The sequence below is a fragment of the Kogia breviceps genome, chromosome 19, assembly GCF_026419965.1.
Source record: "Kogia breviceps isolate mKogBre1 chromosome 19, mKogBre1 haplotype 1, whole genome shotgun sequence".
In the NCBI taxonomy this organism is placed as follows: domain Eukaryota; kingdom Metazoa; phylum Chordata; class Mammalia; order Artiodactyla; family Physeteridae; genus Kogia; species Kogia breviceps.
Genome location: NC_081328.1, coordinates 36,253,185 through 36,271,998, shown reverse-complemented (window position 1 = coordinate 36,271,998; position 18,814 = coordinate 36,253,185). Strand labels below are relative to the sequence as shown.

The window sequence follows — 18,814 nt, the reverse complement described above, 5'->3', positions numbered from 1 at the left end:
CCCTGGCCCAGTGAGTGTTCTCTGAAGAGTAAAGGTGAACAGTAGCTGGGTGCACTGCTGAAAACTGGTGTCTGTGCTCTCATTTGTCACTGCTGAGCTGGGAGCCAGCCACTGAAGATTCTTGGGGGCCTGATACTCTTGAGTGGGCAGTGGATGCAGCCAGCCACTCACCAGGTGGGTTCAGGATGTGCCTGAACGGGCCCTTTCAGGAGACCCAGGCGCCCTCTTGAGAATACTTGAAGAATCTCACTACCTCCATCCTGCATACAGGGACTCTGAAGCCAACTCTCCTCCCCATTCTCTCTCCTTCTGGCTCCTGTCCGGACCCTTTCAATTTCTTCTTCCACCTACAGCCTCCCCATCGTCCAGCCCACCCATCATTCTGAGAGGCCTCTCATATTAGGAACCAGCAAGGCCCAGCATCCCCAGTGCCCTGGCATCATGGGGCACAGTGCCAACACTTTGGACTTGCCCATAGGAAAGCACCCCTCCAAATACTTTAGGGCCTGGAAGCATCTTCCAGCAACCTGAGGATTTTGTACCATGTGATGACGTATGTTAATGAGACATGGGTAGTCTCATTAACCCCAACTCCTAGGGCCAAGCTCACCCTGCCCCAGAGCCCCATGCTTAGCTGACTCTGGTGTGTTGGGGATCTCAAGAGCTCTCAGTGACCCCTCTCTGCATGGGGGCAGGTGAGGAGAGGATGAGACAAGAATCAGGGTGGATCAGTCCCTGAACTCTTCAGGCCAGGTGGCCGGGTTAAGAGTCTGTACCAGGGCCTTCCCTGGTGGCACAGTGGTTAAGAATCCGCCTGCCAATGCAGGGGACATGGGTTCAAGCCCTGGCCCGCGAAGATTGCTGGGGAGCAACTAAGCCCATGCGCCACAACTACTGAGCCTGCACCCTAGAGCCCACGAGCCACAACTACTGAGCCCACGTGCCACAACTACTGAAGCCTGCGTGCCTAGAGCCCGTGCTCCGCAACGAAGAGTAGCCCCCGCTCACCGCAACTAGAGAAAGCCCGCGCACCGCAACAAGGACCCAACACAGCCATAAATAAATAAATAAATAAATATATATATATATAATCTGATCCTGCCTGCAATCTATTCTGAGTCCATATTCGGGAAAATTCTAAAAAAAAAAAAAAAAAGAGTCTGTACCAGGAGTAGGTGAGCAAGACTTAGCTAGCCCCGAGCAGTCTGTGAGGGTCCCTCTGAAGTCTCTGCTGCCCTCCCTGACCACCTCAGGGGCACAGAGACAGGTCCCAGGGGGAGAGCACTAAGCCCCACCTCCTTTTCTGCCCATGCTGGAACCAGAGGATCTCTGCACAGGGAAGTCACTTGTGCAGTGGGTCCTTTCCAGGAAGAGGGCATCGTTAAGCTAATGACCAGCCACAAGGGGCCCCCTGAGCTTTCCCTAAAGAGGATCCCAGGCAATGTGACCAGGAATCTTTAAGGTGCCTGTGAAAAAGGGGAATAGTAGGGCCTTTCGGGGACAGACCAAAACCAGCGGACTTGAAGTCAGCCATCGACACCTGTGCATCCTGAGCAGGCGTTGGTCAGACCCTGAGGGTATCCCCACCACTGCCCCTATGCTGCTTTCCTTCTCCCTGTAGCAGAGCCAGTGGGAAAGCCCCACTCACAGCCACCTGGGCTGCATGCCGTAGGGGAGCAAGGAGGTGGGTGCCTCCAGCTTCAGGGGAACAGATCCGGACGCTGTCCTCCAGTAGAGGAAGTGAGGTATCTCCTGAGAGCTGCAAATCAGCACGTAACGACTCCGCCCAACCCCCTGCACTAGGAGATGACCAAACTCTGGCACAGCTTCCAGCAGCCTGTGTCCCTAGGATGACCCCAGTCCCCTCAGATGCCTGCCTGAGAAAGCTCAACACTGCCAGCAGAATTCACTGCTTGCTCTAGCCAACACCTGACACAGGGCCCTGCCTTTCTTTTCTTAGAGCATTTACTAAAAAGGGCTTGTAACTGTGACTCCTTCCTCTGTCCCTCCTCCTTCTACAACAAGAGTGTTTTTCTCAAGGACCTGAAAACCACTGCTTGAAATGCAGTCATCAGAAAGGGCAGAGGTCCTGTCTCCCAGTCTCTCTCAGAGGACAGAATCCTAGGATGACTGCTGCTCGCGGGCTCCCCGGCCTCATCGCACTTACACAGCCGTCCCTTTGTAATTTTCTCTTCTCTGAGCTGCTTGGGCCCTGCTGTCCTTCCCCACCCCGTCATTCTCCCCTTAACCGCCCAGTCTCCTCTGCACAGATTACAACGGAGCTCAGCTCTTTCCCCTCCTGTCAGTAGTCACTGAATAAAATGTTTTCACCACTTCAGCTAATGTCCGACTATGTTTACCTTGGACACTGGCTCCTGGCCTGGTTCAGCACTCCCTCCTCTCTGCAATTCACTACAAACTCACACGCAGGCACCCCAAACTACCCTTTATTCAGAAGATCCAGGGAATTTGGGAGGGTGCAGGTTATAAGTGTTCTGGTCGTTTTTTCTGGACTTTTTTGCCCCTTGCTACCCAGGCATCCCCATCAGCAATTCAGTAGCTAATTTTTTTTTTTTTTTCTTGGCCATGCCACGTGGCTTGCAGGATCTTATTTACCCCACCAGGGATCAAACCTGGGCCCCATCAGTGAAAGCACCAAGTCCTAACCACTGGACCGCCAGGGAATTCCTTCAGTAACTAAGTTTTGAGGTTTTTTTGTTTTTTCTTTTTGAATTTTATTTTATTTTATTTTACAGCAGTTTCTTATTAGTTATCCATTTTATACACATTAGTGTATATGTCATCCCAGTCTCCCAATTCATCACCCTGCCCCCTGCTGCTTTCCCCACTTGGTGTCCATATGTTTGCTTTCTACATCTGTGTCTATATTTCTGCCCTGCAAACCGGTTCACCTGTACCATTTTTCTAGGTTCCACATTTATGCGTTCATATACGATATTTGTCTTTTTCTGACTTACTTCACTCTGTATGACAGTCTCTAGATCCATCCACGTCTCTACAAATGACCCAATTTCATTCCTTTTTATGGCTGAGAGTAACTAAGTTTTAAAAGACGATTTTAATCTGTCTCTAGGTGGAGCGATTTGGGGCTTGGAGGGTCCACGGCAGGTGAGGTCAGGACTGTCAGCTCTAGCCTGCCCCCCTCACCCTCTGCAATGATCCTCGGGCCCAGGTTTTCCCCTGCTGTTCAAGCTCTGACCTTTGCTCATCTGGGAAAGCAGGTGCCTGGCTTTACAAACTGGTGTGTCCCACCTTGCCTCTTTCCCAAACCGAGCCAAGATGTGGGCCGTTGAACCCATATCCTCCCCTCGGCCCAGGCCCACCATATCCTCCCAACAAAGCCAGGGGTCTGTGCCTGGGCTGGGCTGCCCCGAGGCCCCACGGTGAGCAGTCCTGCTGTGAGCCCTCAGACTAGACTGAGAGGGGCTTGAGAAGGAGGCCCAGCATTTCTTTCTCAGACCAGACTTGAGCTACACCCCCAACTGTCTCCCTGGTGCCCAGGAGGTGGCCACCACCCTCCTTGCCCACAGCTGCATTTGCCCCTTCACACTCTGTCCACAGAACACAGCCTGCAGTCAGAAACCCAGGCTCCCCTCAGCCTGGCCTTAGCGCCCTATCAGCAACGATCCACCAAACCCTGGCTGGGTGGCGAGGGCTTCTGAGAGACAACAGTCCTCCAGCAGGGAATGTCCCAGCAAGAGCAAATCCAACCTGACCACCTTCGCTGGTGAGGGGAGAGGGTACTGGTCTCGATGGCGATAGCCACAGACGGCTTGGCTCCTGTGGGCAGAGGAGTTGCCAGTCTCCTGTCTCCACTACAAAAATAACTTTGGAATTTGGTCTATTTGAAACTCTAGTTCTTAAAATATGTGGAAGTTGAACACAGGCTGGTCAGTCAGGCTGTGTGTGGCTCTGGGTAGAAAGGGTGGGGGAGGAAGACAGGGTACCTTGTTTTTAAAAAGACCCTGAATGTTTGCAGGCTTTGGCTTTTTTCTGGAATGGGTTGAGGTTATTTCTGATGCATGGTGTCAGGACAAGTATGTTCCTTTTAGCACCTTCTGTAAATAAACTGTGGAAATGTGGACCCCACACACACACCCCAAGGGCAGGGGTGGGGGTGGGCTGGAGGAGAGGGAAGAAGAAAAGGACTAGGATGGGAAGGGCTGCTGTAGCTCAGGGGTCCCCTCTGTTCTTGCTGCCCCCTGAAAAAGCATGACATCCCTCAAACCAGAGCAGGGCCTGTGTGTGCAGTGAGGTGGGCTGAGGGCCTAGGAGACAACTAATGAAATCAGTTGTGACATGACATACATTCTCCTCTAAGACACAAAAGAAGCCAAATGAACGACCACGGAGTCCCTGAACAGAAAGGCAAGGCACTTGACCAAGATCAGAACAGCTTTGGAATAACAGAGCTGGGACCTGAACTCAGTCGAGGCAGTGCGGGAGGGGGAGAAATGAAGCTTGCCCTGTTCTCCCATCCCTTCTAGTCTCTCCCCGCTCCGACCTTCCCTTGAAAAGTCACTGAGGGGGTGAGAGGGTGAGCACAGACCTGACCGAGGATGCTGGGGGTGGGGGCAGCTTCTGTGCCAGAGGGGGACAGGGACCACACAGTTTTCTGCCTGGTTAAGGAGTTTGGGTTTTCCCCTGAGGCGCTCAGAAACAATGAATGTATTTGAAGCACGTATGAGGTGCCATATTTCTCTTTTAAAATATCACCCTGAAAGCCAGCATTAGAATGGAAGTGACTGGAGGCTCCAAGGATACTGCAATAGTCCAGGCGAAAGTTGATAAGGGCCCAGCCTAAGCTAGGTGCAATCACGAGAAGGGGCCAGAGAGACACTGAGGTAGAATTGACAGGAGGTGAGGATTAAGGGACAGAGATGACATTGGGTCTTTAGCCCAGGTGAGTGGGGAGCTATATGGGCCTTCACTGGGCTTGAGCGCACGTGCTTTTCAATGAATGGTCACAGGCCAAAGTTTGGGACAGTCTTTACTGGAGTTTGGAATGTCATAGCAATTCACCTTAATCAGAGGCAGACTAGTAAAATGAGCAGCAATGGTGGCGGACCCCCAGCAGGGGACATCCGGCCTACATGAGGAATCCTGCTCGCCCGCAAGCAGTACACAGGCACACGCACACGCTCTTCTACACAAACCAACACTCTCATGAGTGCTCTCTCACTCCGGGTGGGTCAGAAGCCAGGCGCCCTTCCTGCCCTGTCTGCTCTGGGGGATCCACTGAGCTGAGACTGAAGGAAACCACTTGAGGACCAGGGACGAAGGAGCTGGCAGCTGCAGGCGTTTTGCAGTTTGGGAGAAGGGGATCCAGGAGGATAGGAGAAATTGCCAGGGCCTAGCAAAGGGAGCCCCTCTGGGCCAGGGGATGGGAAGAAGATGCCGGAGATGGGGCATGGGAGGGATGGGGCGGGGGGAGAAAAGGCCATCCCCTCTCCTTCACTCACGGGGCCAGAGTCCTGGCCATAGGAATCCTGGGGAACGTCGAGGGGTCCCCTGTGTCCTAGGAAGGCACTGAAATGGGGAACAGATCCTGGAGGGCCTGGAGTCTCCCCCAAGTACCCCACTGGGTAAGGAAGGGGGGTGACAGAGCAAGGAGGGTCTTACATGCTGGTTGTCTGGGGCAACAAGACTGGGGGAGCACGAATCCTGCTTCCCACCCCAAACAAGGGGTGGGTGATGGGCTGAGATGCGGCCCCTCTGGCCGGCAGAGGGGAAAGGGCCAGAGCCAGGGCTTCCCCTTTGGTCTCCAGGGCAGTGAGTGGGAGAGCCTGGCCTCGCCCATGTGTCCGTCGGGGGCAGGGGGAGCAGGAGGAGGGCACCGGGGCCTCCTGCCCCTGGGGCCTGGGCTACCAGAGCACGGCCCCGTCCAGGTTCCCGTAGCCCGGCTCGGCCCGCAGCCGCCAGTATGTGTTGTTAGTCACCCACCACTCCTTCCCGCTGCTGTCTGTCTGCCGCCTGGGGGAAGGGGGCCATGGAAGAAGAGGGGTGAACATCCAGCACTGAGGCTGGGGTCCCGAGATGCTGCCTTACACTACCGGCCCCACTCAAAGCAGGAAGGGGCTAGTGGGGAGGAGGAGGGGGGACTGGGTTGCAGAGAGACCTGGAGAGGGAGCAGAGGTACCTGAAGAAGCGAGCCTGGTGGACAATGTTGTTCTCCTCCATCACTTTGCGCCTGTCTCGCTGAAGCTGCTCAATCCTTCTCTTCTGGGCCTCGGCGGCCTGTATGTTCCCCTCCTCCAGGTACCTGAGCATCCAGACTGCAGTCAGCAGAACTGCCCACTCTCAGAGGCCTCCAAATCCAAGGCCGCTGGGCCTGCCCAGTTCTGCCCCCAAACAGGTCCCATCTCCCTGAGGCAACTCAAGGAAGGAAGGACATAGTCCCAGGTCTGTGTGGAAACCCACGTGGGGAGGGAGGAGCCCGGGGCTTCTGGTGCGGCACCCGCCTGGCACTGACCTCTGGTCTGGCCGGAGCCGCGTGTCTGTGGAAGGCAGGGACCGCTTCAGCTCTGCCGTCAGCTCATTCAGCTCCAAAGCAAACTGAGTGAAGCCGAAGTTTCGCTCATAGTTTGGGGGCATTGAGTCTAGGGGGAAGGCAGGGGGCTGGGGCAGGTGAACTGTGCACAGCTGCCCTCACCTCTGCCCAGCCCGCCCCAAGCACCCCACTTACTGGGTTTCCAGATGCACTGACCACCCGGCGGGGGTCCCCGGTACAGCCCCTCGGGCCACTTCCCGAAGAGTCGGTGGAGGACGCGGCCGCTCCGGCTGAACACGGCACCCTGCACCTCATGGACATTGGAGCTCCAGTACTTGGCCTGGGGTGGGGGGTGGGACAGAGGGCTTAGGGAGGTGTCCCCTCCCCTTCCCCGGGGCGAGCTGCTGGGACGGACAGGTGGGGCAGGGAGGCCACCCACCTTGCAGAAGGTGATCTTGCAGTGGCAGGAGCTGTCCTGCGTGTTCCGGATGAGCACCTCCCCGTAGTGCTCAATCCAGCGCTGGCCACTCAGGATGTTGTGAATGCAGGACGTCACCTTGTTCCACTCAAAGTGGTCCCCAAACCTGAGAGAGACAGAGCATGGCGGGGGGCAGCTGGCCGGCCCTGGGGAACAAGTGCCACCCTGAGCTGGGGAATGCCTGTCTCATCAGAGCAGGTCATGCAGGTCTGGGAAAGAAACCCTGGAGTCCTGGTTCCAGCTCATGGTCTCTCCATGAAGGACGACATATTTATAGAGCAAAGCAGCCTTCACAGAAAGTATTCAACTAACACGTCTCCATTTGTTGAGAAAGCTCCTGAGTACCTAAGTCACAGGGGTTAAAACATAGACGGGGTCCGTGTCCTTGGGATATATGTCTGGTCACATGTATCAGCCTGTTTACTCCCCACTTCTGTCGAATATTACTTATTACTCTTATTTTATAGACGAGCAGACTCAAGGCTCTGAGGCGTCAAGTCTTTTTGCCGCTTGTCTAACTATTAAGCAGCAGAACCAAGACTCCCACCCAGGACTTCTGACCCTGAAGTCCAGGGTCTTCCCCAAGCCCTGCACTGGCCTCTGGCTGCAGTTCCCCACCTATAATATGGCTAGATGATAGTGCTTCAAATGCGGTTTGTGAGCAGTCCTGGAATCACTTTAGAATCACTTTAGGCTTCTGTGTGTGTGTGTGTGTGTGTGTGTGTGTGTGTGTGTGTGTGAATGGGTTACTGTGCACTGACTTGAAGTCTCAAATGCATTCCTTACTGTGAGTCATGGTCAAAAAGTGTGAAAGCCACTTGATCAGATGGCCTTGAGGAGCTCTTCCAGCTCTAAGACTTTTCACCTTTCTTTATTGACAACTGCTGTTAACCCAGGTATAAATGTACAGACGTTGCCCCACCCTGAGAAGCTTCAGACCAGGCCTCTCTCTCCTGTCCCTCCCACCTCCCCATCCCAGCCCGGGAGGGGCGGGGGGTGACGCTGGCCTGCAGGCCGGGCCTGGCTGCCTGCACTCACCTGGGCAGGCTCACATTGACCATCCCCACAGGCACAATCTCCAGGGATTTGCCCCAGAACTTGTTCTTCCATTTCATGTCTGGAGTTGGGTGGGGGGAAGGAGAGCAACAGCAGAGATAAGACCAGAGAGTGTTCCAGCCCCTCGCCCACCTGCCCTTCACCCCCAGCCCCATCCTTTACCTTGCCAGAATATGAAGTTCTCAGACTCCGCATGGCACGCCGAGATGGGGGGATGGTGGGAGACCTTGATGAGCAAGGAAGTTTTCTAGAGGCTGCTCCTGAGGACCCTGGGGTCTGCTCCTGACCCCAGGCCCCCAACATCCCTCACCCCCATCCCCAGTTCCCCTGGGAACCAGAAGACCAGTTAGTTCCAGGTCTCTTGTCTACCTGTCCTTGGCCACCACCCAAATTCCATCTCCCTCTCCTTTCCCACGAGGCCCCTATGTTCTCCCTTCTCCCTCCCTCCCCTCTAGGGCCCTCCTTGCCGAGCCTGTGCATGGTGCCCTCCAGAGGCCCTGCCCAAGTCCTCTAGCAGTGACAGGTGGGGCCTCTACCCATGCCCTGCCTGAAAGCCAGCCCTCCCATGAGGACCCTCTTCCCTAATCATCTTCTCCCCCAAAGCTGATCATCACCCTGCAATCTCCACAACACACCCTTGGAAAAACTCGGCCTTGACCTCGTTAGAGCAGCTCCCCATCTGGAACCTTGAACTCAGGGATCCCACAGCCTGCCCTCCTTGCCTCTCCCCATCCCCTGGCGCCCACCACCGCCTGAGTGTTCTCTATAAAGTGCAATTCTAAGCATGTCACTCTACTGCTTAAAACTCTCCCATGACTCCCCGTGGCCTTCAGGATTTAAAAACCAAGCAACCAATAGAGCTGAATAACCTCCTATGAGCTTCCACAATCCCAGCTCTAGAACATGGTACGGTAACTCCTTGTTTGAAGTCCGTCTTCCCAAGGAGCGGGGAGCTCCTCCCTTGACTGCCCGACTGTCAGGTGTTCTCACCCACGCCCTGGCCCCTTGAAGCCCGGGTGTTCCCCGGCCTTGGCCACACGGCTGCCCCGACCAGCCCACTTCTTCCAGGGCCTCACCTGCTCACTGATGAAGCGGAAACCTCGGTCAGGCCGCTCGCACTCGTAGGTCTCCCCCAGGACAGGGTTGAAGGGCTTGCAGCCCGCCCGGTGGTACGTGGAGGAGTAGGCTGACACCGCGAAGGCTGCGATGTACACCTGCAGGGGGCGGGGCGCCGGGGGATCAGAGGAGATGCCGCCCCTCCACCACCCTACCATGAGCCAGGACGGGGGCCTGGGCTCGGCCCGGTAGACTGGATCCTGGGAGGCAGCGGCAGCCTGGGCGGGGTCGGGGCGGACCCACCATGCGCTCGCAGGGGTCGGTGGTATGGCTGGCCTGGTCCAGAAGGCTGCTGTACTCCAGCTCCTCGCAGAGCCGCTGCAGGGTGCTGAGGGGCTCATTGAGCTGCACGGGCATCGACACCTTGGACAGGTCCTTGCCGATGTTGTTCCACAGGATGTTCCACAGGCTCACGTCGGCCCCGGGCCCACTGGCCGCAGGTAGGCATCGGCGGCGGGGTGGTCCCACGGCTCCTCCTGGAACACAATCCCAGGGCCAACCCGCCTGTCACTCTGCCCTGGGCACCTCGCATCCAGGCCCATGGCCTCCCGAGCTCCTGAGCTGCTCCTAGGTCTGCTTGCTCCCAGGCCCCAGGCTCGACTCACTATGGGGCAGGCAGCTGGGGGCTAATTCTATTTTTTTGGAGGAGGGGATGGAGGGGTGGGGAGTGGTTAATTCTTGATGAGCTCCTGGGAATTTAGGTGAGCAACAGGTTTAAGAAACAGAGGACAGTTCCCACTGTTGGAAACAGAAACCCTGCACCCCAGAAGCCCTTCCTGAGTCTCACCCTTGGCTTCTGCTCCATTTCATAAGCACAGAAACCAATGTCAAAATTATTCAGCCCATTTTATAGATGAGGAAACAGGCTCCAAGAAGGACAATGACATGTACAAAGCCACACTGCTAAAAAGCGGGCCCTTCTGGGCTTCCCTGGTGGTGCAGTGGTTGAGAGTCCGCCTGCCGATGCAGGGGACACGGGTTCGTGCCCTGGTCTGGGAAGATCCCACATGCCGCAGAGCGGCTGGGCCCGTGAGCCATGGCCACTGGGCCTGCGCGTCCGGAGCCTGGGCTCCGCAATGGGAGAGGCCACAACAGTGAGAGGCCCGCGTACCGTAGGAAAAAAAAAAAAAAAAAAAAGCGGCCCCTTCCGCCTGTCAGGCCCATGCAAGCCTTCGCAGAAGCCCAGAGTGGAGGCTAGCCCCAGGTTGAGCCTGCCCCACCCCCAGGGCCGCCCCTGGAGCACAGCCACAGCTTAGCCTTACTCACCCCCAGGGTCACCCCTGGAGTCAGCACCTTAAGCCATTAGCCCACCAGTACTACAAGGGACTATTTCCCAAGGGACCTGGGCCTGGACAAACCCCGTTGCTGCGCCCACCTCCAGCCCTCCCTCCCGCCCGTCTGGCTGGCACCTTTCTGACAGCGCTCAGCTCCCCTGAGGTCGAGCACCTCCTCAGACAGGCTGGTGGTGACTTCACTGGTGCACGACTCCTCCTCCTCTGAGCCCTGGGCCAGGGACAGATGACAGGCTGGGCAGACTAGGCCTCCCCCAGGCAACTGGACAGTGCCCAGGGCCTGGCAAGAATCTGCCCAGCTAGCCCTTTGGTGGGAAGCGGAAGAGAATATATTTGGGAGGGTCTGAGCCCTAAGACACTGCCCTGGGAGGCCTGGCATCATGCTGTGCCCTGCCACCTTGGGAGGGAGAGGGCCTGGCCTTACGACTAGCAGGGAGACAGCTCAGGGACTTGGCGGGACACTAAGGGGAGGGAAGCTGGGGATTACTGGGATTCAGGGTCAGGAGGGTGAGCGTCAAGGGAGTGCTAAGGCTGAAACGAGGTCACAGAAAGATGACGGGGTGCAGCTGAGGCAGCAGTTTCAGTAGAACCCATGGGGATGGAGCACATCAAACTGGAAGAAGGGTCCCCAGCAGAGATTTCTAAGCAGGGCCACACAAACCCAGCAGATCTGGACGTGTTCCCAGAGAAGTGGCCGAGGTGGTCAGAAAGGACTTGGGAATCTACAGATTCCAGTCTCCCGGGACGCCACCCCTCTATTCCCAGGGTCCCTCCTCTCTCACTACCAGCTTCCCCGCACCCTCACCTCATTCTCAGACGAGCTGGCAGAGAGGAGAACCTCACAGGCATCAAAGAACTCTGTGTGGGAATCAGCGAGGGAAAGGACGCTGCTCTGGGACAGCTGAGGGGTCAGCTCTCGCCCCTTCATGTACAGAGCTTCTTGCTGTGGGAGCGGGACAGGTGTCAGGCCCAAGGCCCAGCCGGGAGAGTCAGGCAGGGCTCCCCGGGCCTGATAGCTCCCTTGTGAGGGAAGTGTGACTGGGGACTTTTACTATCTGAGTCTGAGACCTGCTGAGCAGGAGAAGACGCAGAGGGGAGCGAGTGTAGTGGGGTACGAAGGCCTGGTGGAAAGATCCCGGCCTGGAAGTGAGGAGACACGGGTTCCATAACTGCTCACACTGCCTGGGCACTGACTCTGAGCCCAGCTCCAAGCCCTTTGCGTGGATCAACTCCATCAATCCCAACACTCACCCTACCAGGTAGGTGCAATTATTACCCCCACTTTGCAGATTAGGACACTGAGGCTCTGGGTCACGAAGTGGAGCCAGATTCAAACCCATGCAGAACGGGAGCCTGGGCCCATCAATGAGATCCTTTGAGTCTCAGTTTCCTCATCTGTGAACTTGAGGGTAAGAATCACTGCCTCACGGGACTCTGACTTAAAAGTAAAAGCACTCTGCACGCTGTTAAGAAATGACCCAGATGGGGCTGCTGCCCGTGTTCCATGAAAGGGGCTGGAGTTTCAGGCCTGAAAGCCAACTACGCCTTCACTTCTGCTGAGAAAGAAGGCCCAGAGGAATGGTCCCCACAGCCCACCCCGGCTCCCACCTCCTCGGGGTTGAGGGAGCTGAAGGAGTCTGCAGTGGTGTCGGAGGACACGGACAGCGAGTGGAGGCGCCTCGGGCCGGCTGCGGCCTCAGAGACCTGCAGGGAGAGGGTGAGGGCACAGGTGCCGGGACGGGGCGGGTGAAGCCCTCCCCAGCCTGCCAGGCGCAGCCTGCCTCCTCCAACCTCCCTTCCCGGCCCAGGTCCACAACCACGCCCAGGCCTGCAGTCCTCGGGCTCGGGCCTGCTCCTCCCGCAGGCCACCCCGTCCCCAGCCTCACCCCCAGCCTGGACGGCTCCGAACCCTGGTGCTGGTCCCTCAGTCGGTCCCGTTCAGTGGTGAGGGCGGCCAGGACACTGCTGAGCGAGCTGTGCACTGTGGGGGCGGGCTGGCCATCAGACTCCCTTCCTCTCCCTCTCCCTCTCCCCGCCTGCTCCCAGCCACCCCCAGGGCACGCACTCACCCTTCTGAGCCAGGGCCCAGAAACTGTGCTGCAGGTGGGCATAGTCTGGGGGTGGCAGCCCGCGGGGGCCCGAGGGGTCCCGGGACTCCAGGTACCGAGACAGGTTGGGAACAGAGCCGTGGAGACGACCCACCTGTAGGCGAAGGGGAGGGGTTGAAGGGCGCAGCCTCCTTCAGAGCCTCCCACCCAGCATCTTGGGGTCCACCCCCCCCCCACCTCACCCGTCCGATGGTGTCGTCCTTGGCAAAGCTCTGTGTGCACCATATGCGGCTGGTCCGCTTCCCCTTCTTGGGTCTCTCGGTCGTCACCGAGGCCTGGCAAGTCGAGGTGAGGGAGTTTCAGTCTCGGGGGGGGAGGACCACCAAAGCCAGGAGAGAGGTAGACGGTCATGAAGGAGGACGCAGAGACACCAGCATCCCGGAGGCAGAAGACCGACAGCCTGGCAGCCGCCTGGGCACAGGAGGAAGGGGTCGCTCCAAAGGGGCAGAAAGACAACCCTGAGGCGGTCTGGACACGGTGGGGAGGGGCAACGGGGAGATGGTGGCTCTCCAGGAAACCGCAGCATATAAGGGGGACTGGGGACCTGTCCGGGGAAGTGACGGAGATGAAGACAGCAAGAGCGGAGAGAGCCCTGGGCGGGCCCCTGCCTCCTCCCCTGGACCTTACCTGGTGTGTGGGGATAACAGGGGCTGAGGGGATCCGGGGCAGGGACTCCAGGCTCTGGAGGAGTCTGTGGAGTTCCTGGAGCTTCCCCTGACACTCAGAGAGCTCTGTGGGAAGGATGAATGAGGAAGTCCCTCTCCCAACACCGGCCAGGCTCCCCAGAATCTGTCCCTTAGCTCCCCTTCCTCCTCCAAAGACTTCACCAGCAGCCATGGAAATCCCGACACTGGCCGCCCTCCCCCACTCACGAGCCCAAAGCAGTTCCCAGCTCCCACCCTTTGGTCTGGCCTCACGGGAGTGCCCGCACCCCAATCTGCACTCTGTCCCCAGACCACACCTTACCTCGGCCGCCTCCACACAGGCCAGGGGGCTCCCACTCTTGCTCTCCCCCCTTGGTTTGCATTTCCCTCTCCCAGGCCAGCATCGCAGCCTGCAACTCCAGGAATCCGGTTCTAGTGCACACCCCTTCCCTGGCACTACTCCTCAGGACCCCTCCCTGCGTTGGCATTCTGGATCTTCTTTTTCATGAGTCCTGGCCCTGCGTCCGGGTCTGTCTATATGCCTAGAGCACGAGCCCCACCATTCTCTGTAAGCCTGAGGCTCCCCAGGGCAGGGCCCTAGGAGACCTGATCAGCCTAGAGGCGGAGGCTGTCTCCCCCATCAGATTGGAGCTCCCAGAGGCAGGGATGGAGGTAACATTTTCTCCTCCTTGTGACTGCTGATGCCACCTAGATGCAAAAGCATGGGCCCTCCCCACGGAGGCGCAGAGCCAGGGGCCCCTCACCATGAGAGCAGCGGTCTAACCCATCACTGTCCCTCAGCCAGGAAGACACCTTCTCCCGAGGTCCAACCCCTGGCAGAGCCGAGGCACTACCCGCTGCCGGAAGCTGGGCCCCAGGAACCTGTGGGGTGAGTCAAGGGTCAGGAAGGTGCCTGCCTCCCTGAGTCTCATCCTGAATCCCCACATCACCTGTCCCTGCCCCAGGGCCCATCTTACCTTCCGGTGAGTGGTGCTGGGCAGCAGGCTTCGGGGCACATCCAGGTGCTGGGCCAGGCGGTGGGCACGCAGCTGAGCCACCCAGCTCTGGAACAGGTCCTGGGATTTGATCTGCAGAGGTGATGGAGAAGGGGAGGGATGCATGAAAGGAAGGATTGCTTTCTAGGGGCAAGGAGTTGGGGCTCTGGTCCGCAGGCAGGCAGGGTCTCTCCCTATAGCACACAAGCTTGTGCAAAGGTCCCTTGCGGGGAGGCAGGAACAGCTTCTGCAGGGGTGCAAGCCTTCAGCTCTGTTCCTGTTCACACAACAACCAACAGGGCCAGTTTGCCATTGGCTATTGTACATGGTAGGAACTCCCTTCTGGTCAAACTCAGACAGACCCTCGGCCCCTGTCCCTCTCTCCTGTGTGCCCCGGTGCCTCTGAGAGGCTGGGGGCCAAGCCACCACCTGGCTCCCAGGGATGTCACCTTGAGGTGGTAGATGTTGTCTTCAGTGTCAAGGTCAATGCGCTGGGCCTTTTTGTTGACGGACATGACCGACAATCGGACATCAATGGAGCCATGGAGCTTCCCCTTGGTGATCTGGGGTGGAGAGATCGGAGGGGGAAAGGGGGACTGGTTTTAGGCCACCAGGGCCACCATCACTGAGGTCACGCTAGGCTCAAGGGCCAGGCAGCAGGTTCACCCTCATGCCCAAGTCACAGTATCAGCAGGACTTGTCAGTCGTCCTCCTGCGCACAGGACACCCCGCTATGTCAAGTCACAATCTGAGCTCTAGGCAGTTACAGAGTGAGGAAAACTTTTCCCACCCTTAGGAATCTGCGAGGCTGAGAAAGGAGCACCTTCTTGGAGAGAGCCTGGGTGTCTAGGCCTTTAGTTCCTTGTTCCTGCAAGAGCAGAGGACAAGGACGAGCATGATGAAGCTCCCATGTCTTGGGTACTTATTTTATGCGCGGCACTGTCCTGAGAGCCCTCACCAAGACAAAGACTCTATAAATGCGTGACTGCACTCTCTCCACCTTAGGGATGAGGAGCTGAGGCCCAGGGAAGTAACCTGCCCAAGACCCCACACCCAGTAATTGGTGTCCCTGGGATTCAGACCCTGCTGTGGGGGATTCCAGAAGCCCCCTGCCCACCCAGGGCACTCTGGGGCCAAACCCCTCCCTCATCCCCCAGCCGAGGCCCTGACTCACATCTTGCCGAGTCGTTGCATAGTGAAGGATCCCATCCTCGAGCACAAAGTATCTCTGTGACGTTGCCCAGAAGGGACAGGGCCCGGGGGGCAGAGAGGAAAGGATGTGGAGAGAGAGCAACCATACAGAAGTTTCTTCTGACACACAAACACCCTGTACCACCCGGCAACCCCACGGATCGCCCCCCGGCCCCCCCATCTGGCCCCTCCCTTCGCCCTGCCGCCTTACCTTGTGCCAGCCCTTCAGAGGCCACTTCCTCTTCTTGAGCAGGTGGCCTTCCTGCCTCTCGGGCATGATACCCTCTGCCCCCAGCCGGCCCCGAGTCTCCTCCACTACCTCCCACAGCTCGGAGGCCTGCAGTCCAGGACAGAGTTGGGAGGGGCCGGTGAAGCGACCACCTCTGCCTTTTTTCCCCTGTGGGCCAAGCTCAGCGCGTCCACTGCCTGCTCCCCACCCTCAAACCTGCTGGGCACTGCTGGGCTTTGCGGACTGTGTGCTCTCAGCCAGGGAGGGAGGGTCTCGCTCTTGGAAGTCCATGGGGAAGGGAGTGGCCACTCCCTGCTGAGGACGTAGAGAAGAGTGGAAGGGGAGAGATGTCACCTTGTCCTGAGGGGGGCCTTGAAGCAGAGAGAGACCCTGTTAGCACAGGCTCGACCCTCACCTTCCTCACCTCCAGCCCCTCTTGCACCCTCTGGGATGAGAGCCCCCGAGGACATCTTCCGCTCACCTGCCACACCTCTCCCAAGCCTGTCCCCACGCCACTCTGGGCAGGTCTCCGCGCCCACTGCCCAGAGAGGTGGAGCGCGCAGCAGGCAGGCCGGTGCCAAAAGAAAACCTCGAAAAGTCAGCCCTGCCCCACCTTAGGCACTCACAGATTCCCCAGCTCCAGGAAACACTCGGTGCTTTCTCTGGAGGATTCCCTGGGGGTCCTCAGAGGTGAGGCAGGGGAGTGAAGGAAGAGGCTCCAAAATAGGACAGAAGGATCCAGAGACGGGACAAGTGAGATGTCAACCCAGCTCCCCTTCTGCCAGGATCCCTGACCCCAGCACCACGGCACGGAGACTCCTCTGCCATCATCCCTTTACAGAGCCCCCCAACCTCTTGACCCCAGCTCCCCACCAATTGGCCTCCATATCCTCTAGTTCCTGGGCTCCCATTTTTCTGCCTGAGGAAACCGAGGCCTGAGACAGCCCGCATTTTCCCCTGTGCCTCCCATCAATTGCCCCCCTAGGATACCCACTTCGGACCCTCTGTCCCCCCGTCCCCCAAGCCTCCTTCCTTTCATCCCCACCCCTGGGGCTCCTGAGAAGTGCCATCCACCTGGAGAGAGCAGGGGACGGGCCATTGGAGACACATGCCAAGGACCGCACAGGTCCCACAGCAGTGCCCACAGGCGCCCTTGGCACCAGCCCTGGCCATCCTGGCTCCACGGGGAGATCAATAATGCATGAGGCTCTGTATGTGTGAGACGGGGGAGGGGACTGGAGGGGCAAGGTTGGCCTGAGGCTGGGGAAGCAGCCCAGATCTTCCGGTGGAGCTGAGGCCATGAGGGGACAGGGACGTGGTGGGGTGTGGGTGGCCAGGAGGTCAGGGCAGAGGGGCCCATGCTACCAGAGGCTGACCTGGGGGGAAACTCCTACATTCAGCCATTGAAAGTTAACAAACTCTTCCAGTGTTTGGGTGTCGCTGTGCCCTTTTCCTGGCCCCGTGGGATCCTGGCCCCTCACTGCTTGCGGGTGGAGGGGAGGCTCTGTTAGTAGAGGGTGCAGGTCGAGGTGAGCCAGGTGGGTGTCCCCTTTCCACCTCCATTCCCGCCCTCATCTCTGGAAGAGCAGACCCACCAGCTTCAGGTGAATGTCCCCTTCTTGCGGAATGTCAGCTGATGCCAGCGCGGCCCCCTTACCCCAGGGTCCATGGATAGCCAGTGCTCCTTGGCCCGAGCACCGCTCCGCCTCTGAGTCACCGTCTCCGAGCCGCCAGCTCCCTGCTCACGGAGCTGAGCAGTGGCGGCAGCTGCAGCAGGAACCAGGAAGGAAGGAGACGTCGTAGCCTCCCCTCTAGCCGGATCTCCTCACCTCCCCCTCCCCCCGGCCCCTCCTCCAGCCAAACTCCGGGCAGCCGCTCAGCTCTGCCCCCCTGCTCCCCGGAGGACTCAGGGCTGAGCCGACTCCCCAGCGCCCAGAAAGCTTGGGAGTGGGGGCAGAGCCCCATTGGGCACAGTTCCAGATAGATCACAGAGGACTAGGGAGCTGCTGGCCCCAAGTTAGTGCTGGTAAAGAATTGGTTCACACTAGCATGGCCTTGAGCCTAATTAGTACCCAAGGCCATTTCCTTATTAACCCCTGCCTCACGTTTTACATCTGAAAATAGATTGTGGAATTTGGAGCCAGTAAAGCTTTCAGGTGGACAGGAAGGGAGGGATGCCCCTATGGAACCACAACTGACAGTGGCAAAGGCAGTCAGCAGGGAAAAGCTCGAGAGGGCCACAGTGAGTGAGGCTATCATTGGGGGTGATGCCCCACCAGGTCCTGACCCATGGGGGCTGGAAGCACATATGTGGTAAGACACCCCCCGCCCCCCACCCCCCAGCCTACCAAGTCTTTGGGTCAGGAGCAGGTCTGGGGCAGTAACCACCTGGCTGTTAAAAGGCTAGTTGGAGCCAACTCTGGTACCCTTGGCCTCCCTTTCTGAATACCTTTGCCCTTCTGCTGGAGTACTGTGTGCAGCTGCTCAACTCTAATTAAAAATTACCTCTTGAGAAAGGTCTAGAATTCATTCAAATGAATATGAACTGGACTGACAGCTTTAAGTGCAGTGCAGCCACTTTCTGGAAAGAAGTGGGCTTACTGCTGTGGCTTCAGGCAACGCCAGCAGGCGAAGGATGCAATTCGAGGTTCTTCTTTGATTCCCAATATGACATAGGCCACTTCCCCAACCAGCTGTCCCATGGGCCTTGGCTTACACATCTCTCAGGAGATGCCTGCTCTCTGTTCCATTCAGAACCTCAGCAGTCCCTGCCACCCCAGGAGGGCGTTGTTAGCACCTGGCAGGGTTCTGGGAGTCTGGGAGAGCACTGGGCAGCACTGGCCAGACCGGCTCTGGCATCCAGGAGCCTCAGGGGCCTTTTAATTCAATTCCTATTGATTGAGCATCCCTGGGAAAATGGCATGGAGCTGGGCACTGTGGAAAATTTGTCCTGAACCAGGGAAGGAAAAGCTGCTACAGATCATTGCCAGAGCAGTGTCTGCCCAGGAACTGTTCCCAGAGCAATGATCAACAACCAACTCCCCGCATCACCCGTGTCCACCCGGAATGCGCTCCAATCAAGGACAAGGGCAGGCTTCTAGTCATACACCCCCTCTCCATTAAAAACCTCCAGTTCCCTGAGACTTGGATGACGCCTCCTACTCAAGGGCCCCCAGACCCCCTTATTAAAACAG

At 58.0% G+C, this 18,814-nt stretch overlaps 1 protein-coding gene across 9 annotated transcripts; it reads right to left on the bottom strand.

Moving 5' to 3' along the window:
* Positions 1-4,994: 4,994 nt before the first annotated feature.
* On the bottom strand, positions 4,995-17,569 carry OSBPL7 (oxysterol binding protein like 7). Of its 9 annotated transcripts, none has more exons than XR_009332529.2 (23): positions 16,997-17,100; positions 15,837-15,991; positions 15,603-15,728; positions 15,375-15,428; positions 14,650-14,763; positions 14,183-14,293; positions 13,970-14,087; positions 13,189-13,292; positions 12,744-12,836; positions 12,523-12,655; positions 12,340-12,434; positions 12,062-12,157; positions 11,259-11,396; positions 10,571-10,664; positions 9,405-9,637; positions 9,122-9,259; positions 8,208-8,271; positions 8,028-8,106; positions 6,951-7,095; positions 6,707-6,851; positions 6,494-6,576; positions 6,161-6,283; positions 4,995-5,994 (listed from the first exon to the last, which is right to left on the bottom strand). XR_009332529.2 is itself a non-coding variant. In XM_059047069.2 (23 exons), exons 2-23 carry the CDS (start codon positions 15,909-15,911, stop codon positions 5,886-5,888), a joined length of 2,514 nt encoding a protein of 837 aa, XP_058903052.1. In that variant the 5' UTR covers positions 15,912-15,991; positions 17,278-17,451; the 3' UTR covers positions 4,995-5,885. The 9 variants fall into 9 exon arrangements, 8 of the variants coding, with proteins under 8 accessions (XP_058903052.1, XP_066877012.1, XP_066877013.1 ...); XM_059047069.2 differs by lacking the exon at positions 16,997-17,100 and adding an exon at positions 17,278-17,451 and having other exon boundaries at positions 6,494-6,620; XM_067020911.1 differs by lacking the exon at positions 16,997-17,100 and adding an exon at positions 17,216-17,298 and having other exon boundaries at positions 6,494-6,620.
* Between the last annotated feature and the right edge of the window lie 1,245 nt (positions 17,570-18,814).

What these genes read in the sequence shown, in the direction of transcription:
- OSBPL7 (XM_067020908.1), bottom strand. Translation starts at nt 17,024, where the DNA reads ATGGCTGAATGTAGGAGTTTCCCCCCAG. An exon ending in CTGTTATCCCCACACACCAG is followed by an intron (nt 12,837 to 13,188) that starts GTAAGGTCCAGG and finishes TCGACTTGCCAG; the next exon opens with GCCTCGGTGACGACCGAGAG. An exon ending in CGGCTCCGGCCAGACCAGAG is followed by an intron (nt 6,284 to 6,493) that starts GTCAGTGCCAGG and finishes CTGGATGCTCAG; the next exon opens with GTACCTGGAGGAGGGGAACA.